At 38.4% G+C, this 9,571-nt stretch overlaps 1 protein-coding gene across 1 annotated transcript; it reads right to left on the bottom strand.

Annotated features, from left to right (window-relative positions):
* Positions 1-601: 601 nt before the first annotated feature.
* On the bottom strand, positions 602-8,206 carry gal3st4 (galactose-3-O-sulfotransferase 4). The gene is made up of 4 exons (XM_081352536.1): positions 8,097-8,206; positions 7,371-7,481; positions 6,269-6,578; positions 602-5,827 (listed from the first exon to the last, which is right to left on the bottom strand). The coding sequence occupies exons 1-4, from the start codon at positions 8,117-8,119 to the stop codon at positions 4,838-4,840; spliced, it is 1,434 nt and encodes a 477-aa protein (XP_081208662.1). The 5' UTR covers positions 8,120-8,206; the 3' UTR covers positions 602-4,837.
* Between the last annotated feature and the right edge of the window lie 1,365 nt (positions 8,207-9,571).

Genomic DNA, 9,571 nt, shown 5'->3' with positions numbered 1-9,571 from the left:
TATTCAGCCATGAATGCGTGTGGGAAAAGTCCAGTGTTTTGAAGCTGCTGTCTGACTCTAATGTCTGAATTTAAATGTAACTGCAAACACGGCACTTGTTTGAGCTAATTAAGATAATAACATGGTAAATATGGTAAAGTTAAAATGTGTTCTCGTTGAGAAAATTTTCAACCTAAGAGTTGATTAAAAACCGCTCCTTATTGTCATGCAATGTAGCCCCTTTCTTCACCCCTCTTGCTACCTTTGGAAGTCAGTGAATGCTTCAATATTATTTTATTTTAGCATATTTCATTGAAGGCAACACAGATTAAATTGACCGATTTGAATGTTTGCATTGACCTCGAATCAATGCAAAACTGAATAAAGTTGCAAATGAGAGTATTACGTTCTTATTTACATGCTACAACATGAAAAAAACAAATGCAAACTTAAAGTTCCAGACTATTTTTCCATTGTTTAATCTAGTATATCAAATGTGTTATGACCTTATCTCATTCAGTACAAAGATCAATGATAAGAGCACCATTAGAAAACACATCTGAAACAAATTCATCACAAAAGTTATAAAAGTTTAAGCTGTTTTATTTTACTACATACAAGTAACCCAAATCAGGTTAATCACAAACAATATTTACAGAGGTTTCCCCATTTATTCAAGTAACGAAAAATAATAAATATGGTAAACAGGTTTGAAAAATCTCAAAGAGAAACCCAACCAGAAACATCACGTGAATCGCATTATGGCCTCAAAAGTGCAGAACAGACATTAATGAGTTTACTTTTCCTGCTCAAATGAAACTGAATGACACATACTGATTTATAGATTGTGTTGTAAGAGCAGTGTAGCATTTTTTCTCTCTTGGAAAGCACACTTTTTAATTAACTTTCTGCCCGTCTTTTTATTCCCTTATGAGATGATAGTTGATGTCAGTTGCATCAAATCTGCAAAGATGCAGAATGTGGGCAGTATTTGCCCCTGTGCACGCCTTCTGAATTAATTTTCTAGTCAATGAATGCAATGAAAACCTGTGTGCCAAATCAAGATTCCAAGCACAGAAACGTCAGTACCTCTTTGGTTTATCTTTAAATTGCAGTACCACAGATAATCTACCTAAAGAGTCATGAGGACACAGAACCTACTGATTTGTATGAGACGCAGGTATTACAGCACAATATTGCCAAGACTTATTACAGTCTCATTACAGAGTATTCATTAAAATGAGGTGAATGAATGTAAAAGTTATTATACATCTCAAGCTGAACAGGAAATCAATGCTTAAATTCAATTTAGGGTGAATTTCTTCCAAATGTTTTACAGCAGTAGCATTAATCTTTTCTTTTTAATGGCAGAAGCATTAAATTAGCCAACATCAAAGTTTCTAAAGAGAAAGGGGGATTATCAAAATGAATCATTATGTCTTGAACACTTTCAAATCAAGTCTTTTTTTGTAAAATATAATAAGTTTAATGCATCTTAATGCATCAATTATTTTTGAATTTAGCTCCATCAATAACTACTGCATGTGAGCTGCAAACACAGAAGCTACTCTGGCCGGAAAATTAAGCGATAAAAACAATTAATTAACTGGCAATAGTACAACTGAAACTAAAATGGAATGGGGTATTAAAATGGGGTATTCAAATATGCAGTTGTTTATGCCATGCATATAAATCCTAACTATACAATAAATGACACATGAATAGGCACATGACAGTGAGCATACCTAGTGTTTTCTTCATTTCAATAACGTCTGAATTAAAACAGAGGAAATAAATTAATTTGTATTGTAAGATATCGTCTTGCTCTGTGCATTGAAATTTGCATAAAGCTGGCTGTTCATACATGGGGCAATTTGCACAGTGCATTCCAGTCAAATTTCTACACTACGTTTTCTCAGCACTCACAATAAGAGAAAAAACATTTAAGTTTGAGAGTATAAATGCAGTAGATACACAGAGAAATTTATACAAAAGCATAATAAATACAGCAAGCTTTGATATTAAAGCACTGCTTCACAAAGGTACTAATAGTAAGGCAAAATAACCATTGAGTTTTGGAATTTCAGGAGGAGTATTTTCTGGTCATTAAAGTGTCTATGACAGGCCTCAGAAATTACAGCATTTATCATGCTAATAAAACATTCACCATCATTTTTTTTTTTTTTTTTTTACACAAAACCTCAAAATAAAACTGCAGAAAATATCAAACTCTAGCAAACATCAAGAGGTAAACAGACTGTTACAGGAAGTGCATTAGCCAATCAATGAGGTTGATAAATACAAATCTACAGCCCATTTTGCCCTATATGAATGGTCATAATTATTTCACAGTGTTAAAAACTGGAGATTTTGTTCTCCCAGACCCATGGGACTCATGATAGCTTATAATGTTTCACTGAAAATCGAACTATTGCAAGCCTGCTTTTGTGTCTTCTCTCAGTTCCCAGATTTTAAAACTGAATGTGAGGCATATAAAACAAAAGGTTGCAATGTATTCAATTAAAAACACTGCCGGGATTCCTGTTGAAAAATACCCATATAAATGGATATAAAATTAAATTCAAGCCACTCTAATGTGTGCCAGACAATGAAGGGACTGTGAATCCACTTTTGTGGAATTTCTTCATACAGCAAATGGATATCCATATTTTTTTGCATTTCCCAAATCGAATTGCTATTTCAATGGATGCAAAAGCCTACTTTTTTTGGTAGTGATACTAGATGTTCATTTTCAAAAGCTTGGGATGTTTTTTTTTGTTTGTTTTTTTGAAGAAGTCTCTTATGCTCACCATTTATTTAATCAAAAATACAGTAAAAACAGTAATATTGTAAAATATTCTTACAATTTTCTGTTTTCTATTTCAGCATCATTACTCCAGTCTTCAGTGATCATTCAGAAATCATTCTAATATGCTGATTTGGAGCTCAAGAAAGCTCCAATAAACAAGCTTATTATTATCAATGTTATATATTTTAACAAATATTTTTGTGGAAAACGAGATACATTTTCAGGATTCTTTGATGAATACAAAGTTCAAAAAGGAACAGCATTTACTTGAAATAGAAATCTTTTATAGCATTATAAATGGCTTTAAAGGGGTGGTATAATGCCCCTTTTCACAAGATGTAAAATAAGTCTCTGATGTCCCCCAGAGTGTTTATGTGAAGTTTTATCTCAAAATATTTTTTACAGCATGTTAAAATTGTCCCTTTTTGAAGGTGAGCAAAAACGTGTAGTTGTGTGTCCCTTTAAATGCAAATGAGCTGCTGCTCCCGGCACAGAGGGCGGAGCTTCAAGAGCTTGTGTGTGTTAGCAGCTCCGATTACCTCACGCAGACAAGCACTAAAATGTCAGAAACTTTTCTGCCTTTTATGTTTAAACTGGAGTCGGACAATGATGGAGATACTCAAGAAGAAGTGACATGATGTAGAATGCAACAGAACGTTTCTGAATGGTTAGTTGATGAATTTATGTTGCTGATGTGGAGTTAACTATCTTCAAGTCTTTGATTAGCATATTCTGTCATGATAATCTATAAAATCGCTTGTGGGGGAATTGTTGTAAGATGCCTACAGAGTGACATGCTATTGCATTTGTGTTACGTACTATATTGCATGTGAAAAGACCGATGCGATAGCTTGAGCCGACTCACAAATGTGCTGTACTACAACAACTCTTCTCAACATGGACTGCATGTTCTGGGGGTGGGGTTTATGTAAATTTTGGGTTAGTGATGTCACTAACCCCGGAGGAATCTCAGGAAGTCCCTACCAGCCTTTTGTTGTAGTCCGTAAAAAATGATTTCTTTAAAAGCAAATATCTTCCTTTGCTTTGACCTCTGAGCATTGAAACTTTGCAGATGTTGTTTATGCTCAAACAGCAACATTACACACTAACTAAAGTTAAAAAAGTGAAATCATAATCAACCACCCCTTTAATGTCACTTCTGATCAATTGAATGCATCCCAGTTGAATAAAGTATTAATTTCTTTTTTTTTTTTAAAAATCATACTAACCCAAACTTTTGAACGCTATGCACCAAAGATATTTCATCTGTTTAAAAGCCCGTTCACACCAAGGACGATAACTATAAAGATAACGATAAAGATATAATTCTAAAAATCGTTCTCCATATTAAAGAATAACAGAGTTCACACCACAGCTATAACGATAAAGATACGAGGAACGATATCGTTGGGATCACTTTCAGAACGATTTTTTTACCAGCTGTCGAACGATAAAACACTGACAGCCAATCAGAATCCATTCTAATTTAAAGGTCTCGCGCATTTAAAATGGATCTGGATCATCCGGGCGCGCGCGTGCTTAGAATAAAAAGACCGTTATCGGTCGTTGGTGTGGACGCATATATAGTTATCTTTATCGTTATCTTTATAGTTATCGTGCTTGGTGTGAACGGGCCTTAAGAGTGGGTTAAACAGTATGTTTGAAATACTGCAACCACTTACATGACATGTATACTGCTATGTTGCGTTTTTGTACCATTCCATGGCTCGGCATGGACAGGGAAGCAGCATTCTCACTTATTCTTAATATCAAACTCACCAACAGTGAGCTTATTCACTTAGCCACCATCTGGCATGTTTGTACCATTATATCACTCCAGCCACTGCAATGTACCTCTTCACTCCGACACTTACTGTTGTATAAAATAGAGTGTAGAAGGGTAAGATGAGGAGGAAGAGTCGATGAAAAAGTGGTGTGTTGTATGTCTTGGATATCCCTTTCTCCTCTAGTAGTGCAGCACAGAGGCCCGTGGAGCCAAAATGGGTCAGAACTACTGACCTTGAGGCAAAAAAAGGTGCAACTAGCTCACTATCTAAATCTTACTTTTGAATCAACCTGATGATCTAATGATTGATTCCGAAACAGAATGGTCCCATCCCAGTCCTTCTCCATAAACCTCTTTCCCCCATGGTCTTCAGTCCTGAGTTTTGAGGACTCCCTCCTTATTGGAAGCCCTCCAGCGACTGGGGGTTGCTGTGTTCGCGGGAATTGCCGAAGATCCAGCAAGTCTTTGTACTGAATTTCAGGCCTGATCATGCGTAGGCAAGCTTCCCACGTGGCGTTGTCCAGTCCCGACTGCAGCTCATAACCCAAGATCTTCACTAATCCACTCTGGAAAGGGCGGATGGTCTTGTCTCGGATACGACTGGCTTCTATGGGACGGCCGCCGTCGCGTAAGCAAATGCGAGTGAGAATCTCCCTTTTGGTCCTAAGCAAGGCCACCTCAGTCTCCATCCGACTACGCCCAAAGCGCTCTACTTCCTGCCAAAAAGTGAGATTGAAAGCTTGGTAAAGGTGCCAGTCCAGCGCATTCCACTCACGTAATTTTGATTTTTGCTTGTCTGTTAAAGCCAAAGGGGCTGGAGCTGCCTTGACCACCCATCCTGACCTTCCACTGGGCACTTGCTGCCTGGCGTTTAGGCTAAAAGAAACCACAGCATCTAGTGGCCAGCACAGAGCGTGGCGCAGCAGCACCATAGATTGGTCAAAATACTCTGAGAGAAGGATGAGCTTGAAGTTCCGACGCACTGCTGCCACACCGCGCTTGACTAGCGCTAGGCTGAAGTTAGAGGTATGATCCAGACCAAAGTCAAACCACATCAGGTTGCGGGCATAATGGTTGTTTCGGAGTCTGGGGTCGTAGTACTTATAGGGGTTGTCTGCAAAATCTCCCAGTCCTTTGGCACGCCTGAAGGCAGGGGCAACGTTTTTATAGTAGGCATAGGAGGATTCAGCTAGTGCCAAAGGTTCTCGAAGGATGGAGAAATAGAAGGTGTCAGCTGGCATGACCTTCTCAACCTGTAACAAAAGTGAAAAAGAGAATAACATTCCAAATAGGATTATTTTCAATCATGTAACTGAACTCAAATATAAATGGTTATAGAAGAGGATATTTCTACAGTTTTTCCTGATCAGAAAGTCCAGATTCTGGACTAGAAGAAAATAAACATGCTTTAAAAGTACAGTAGTTTGAATCTGCAATTAGCTAATTAATTAGTATCTAACATCTGCTAGCACCAATCAAAAGAATTTGAATGATTATGTGGTATTTATTATTGATGAAAACATAGTATCTATCAAAAGAAAGGTCTTTGATGCCAAAACAGTTTTAGGCCAGAAAAACAAGGAATCAAATTGGTTTCATTGCTTGGACGGCTAATTCATTTGATTAAATATGTATGAACAGAGTGTGATTGCAACAGATCTGTCCGAGAAAATGCCAGCTACCATGTGCTGTACCTCTGGTTTGTTGAAACGCATGTGATTTCCCATAATGTCAAATTCTGCCACGTGAGGGCCTCTGTATCCTTTCACCCTCTGGGCGATAAAGGGCAGCGGGTAGCCAAATTGGTACCCCACGGGCAGGGCAAATTTAAGGCCCCGCTCCTCTCCAAAGCGATAGAGCAAATTGAGAACGGTGCTGCTTGCTGTCTTGTGAGTCTTCAGGAACATGATGTGTATGTGGGGCTGACAAGACCCCAGAGAGTCCCCTTGGGAATTGTCAGAGGGAAAAGAGTAGAGGGAGTGAGGCCTCTCTGGCTGCATCCAGCTAATGGAAAGAAAGAACAAATCATGACATAAAAATTATAACAAGAACGAAAATGAATCTCCCGTTCTACTCAATATAGCCTACTAAGAAATACTAAGAAAATAAATCAAACAAGGCAGAAAGGCCTGTCAGGTTACAGATAATTACACAAGAGGGATAATTGAGATAAAGTGATTAAGAAAATAGAGAATAAACACTTCAAAGAGAACGGGTGAGAATAGATTAGCCACAAATAATGAATTGAGAGATGAGAATGTGGAATGCATAATCACTTATTTGTACCAAAAGGCACATTATATATTAGTAGAATAAATTACATAATAAGATACCATACAGAAGAATAATTACACTACTCTTGACTGGCTAAATAGCATTTGATGAAAAATAAAAAGTTTGTCATTGTTTACCCTCATGTAATTCGAACCTGTATGACTTTATAAAATGTCTTCTATGTCTTTTATGTTCAACAGAAGAAAAGAAGACATGCAGGTTAGAAACGACATGAGAATAAGCAACTGATGGCATTTTCTCTCTTTGGGGGGGGGGGGGGGGGGGTAAACAAGGAAATTAATTTCCTTCTCAGAAGAGCCTTTAGCAACATGTCACAGATGATTCTTTTATTCAGTTATTTTTCTACAGTAAATAATCCAGAAACATTTAAGCAACATTGTTTCTAAACACGAGTGTTAAATGACAATACTATGTATTTAAGCAAATCCTGTATATAGAGTACAGTAAACAAGAAGAAATATTTGAGAAGGAATGAAAATAGAAATGGGAACATTTTCTTACCTCTTGTTGAAGATGACTCCCAGAAGTTGCCCAGCAAAAGCGATGACAACAAATACCAGGAGTGCTTTCCATATGGGCCCCAGCCGATAACATCCCAGCCACCGCATTCTCCTGTGACCAAGAGGAGAACTGTTAGCCTCGACTGTGATATTGTGCAGCGCAGAAGGAGAGTGAAATGTTCAATAATAAAGTATCAAATGATAAAAAAGGAACAATAATAGGGAAGAACGTGACTATGCGAAGAATGGAATGAGTTAGAAAGGACAAGCCGTGATTTGTAACACAAAAGAGACATTATACCAGAGAAGTGAGGAGTCATTCAATATGACAGAAAAAAACGGAGACAAACAGGCAGGTGTATCTATTGTCAGGTCAAATCCACATATAGTTAACACATACAAAAAGCTTAAAGGCTGCTTTTTAAAACTCTTGTTGTCCATGCCTTATGTCGCTATCTGCATCCTAGACTCTCTCCCACTCAGGATTAGATCAAAGAGAACAGACTTTTGTCCAATGCTTCATTGCAAACTACATTATGTTTGCATGAAAACGGGTGTAGAGGGGATTAAAATACTGCTGGAGAGAATAGATGCGAAAATTGGCCTTTTTCCATACGCTTGCCTCGTCTTGTTTAAAAGGATGTTGCAGAATTCGTTTGGAAAAAGACAGACTGCCTCTGTCATAAATCACAGATTGCGCCTAACAGTCTAAGCCTGATGCACTTACCGAGCTGACCGTCTGAAAGCCATAACAAAACCCGGCCGGTATCACTATAGATCGGCGCTTGGCAATAGCCTCGGTGCATCTCGGCCGATGCCTTTCAAATCCGCCCAACGACGTCTGTGTAATGCAAGTGCCCCATCCGTGCGTATATGGTCCGACAACAGAGCGCCTGCACGATTGCCGTCAAGTGCGTTAAATTTCCCGTTTGCTTGACGTGCATGCATGCGTTTCGCTTTAGTTTCTCGACAGGTTAAGACAGAGAAAAGGGACTGCTTTGTGTTTTGGGAGAGTGGGCGGTGTTTAGGGACCGGTATGCTGCTATGCGAGTCGAGGTCTGACGTCAGACCTGCTCTTATTAGTCTTTGCTCACAAGCACAAATCCAGATTTGCTGGAACGATAAGCGCAGACATTATTGCAAGCGGAGCACATAAGTAAACGGCACAACCATCGTTGTAAAGATAGCCACGAATACGGTACTCTCCGATGTTTTATTACATTTTTAGAGCATTAGAGGCACACATGGAATATTTTTTTATTTTATTGCATAGGTATTAGATCAGCGATGGCCAACATAGGTCCTGGAGTGCCCCCTGTCCTGCAGAGTTTAGTTCCAACCCTGATAAAAAAAAAAAAAAACCTGTATAGCCTTAGTAACCGTAAAGACATTGATAAGCCTGTTCAGATGTGTTTGACTAGGTTTGGAGCAATCCAGGGCCGACATTGCCCATCCCTGTGTTAGATAGATAAACTATTATTTTGCATAAAATTAACTCTGCATGTAAAGTAGCTAATTTTAAACACATCAAGACCTGACCTTTTGCCAAGTCTAGACTTGTGAATAATGTACCTATGTGAAAAACATTATTTGAGCCGAGTAATATACTGAATTCGTAGTATTCATAAAACCGTAGGCGAAAAGTACCGAATCACCTAATTCTTCCATTGAGATTCAGAAGTGTGCATTCAATGGCACGTTACTATCATTATGCCACTGGAGTAGATTTGTGAATGCCGTAGTGCTTTTCAAACAGAAGGGTGGTTCCTATGAGGCTGTGTCCTTCCTAGTCCTGCGGAGGCTTGTAGGCTAGAGTCCTCCAGCATTGAATGCTAGAATGGGACGGTCTAGTAAGTGTGCATGTCTACATCCAGTGGCGTAGCGTCTGGGTATGCAGGGAATGCACATGCATATGTGCCTGGGCAGATTGAATTATATGCAGCATGATGTGGAACTCGGAATGCAATTTCAACCGATGGGGCCGTTTAAAATGATTTGCATATGGGCGCAGGGCTGACTGAATTATGAACGGTCATGACAAAATACTATTCAAATTATAATTAGAAAAATACTGCAGCACAGGTAATGACAACAATCTGTGGTCTCCAAGTGGTTTACATTACGCATGGTTTAACATTATGAGATTAATTTACAACAAAACAAAAGAAAACATAATACCTTTAACTACAAAATAATTTTTTG

This window comes from Scardinius erythrophthalmus (assembly GCF_964197995.2).
Source record: "Scardinius erythrophthalmus genome assembly, chromosome: 2".
Taxonomy (NCBI): domain Eukaryota; kingdom Metazoa; phylum Chordata; class Actinopteri; order Cypriniformes; family Leuciscidae; genus Scardinius; species Scardinius erythrophthalmus.
The sequence above is the reverse complement of the archived record's forward strand: the minus strand, read 5'-3'. Positions and strand labels throughout refer to the sequence as shown.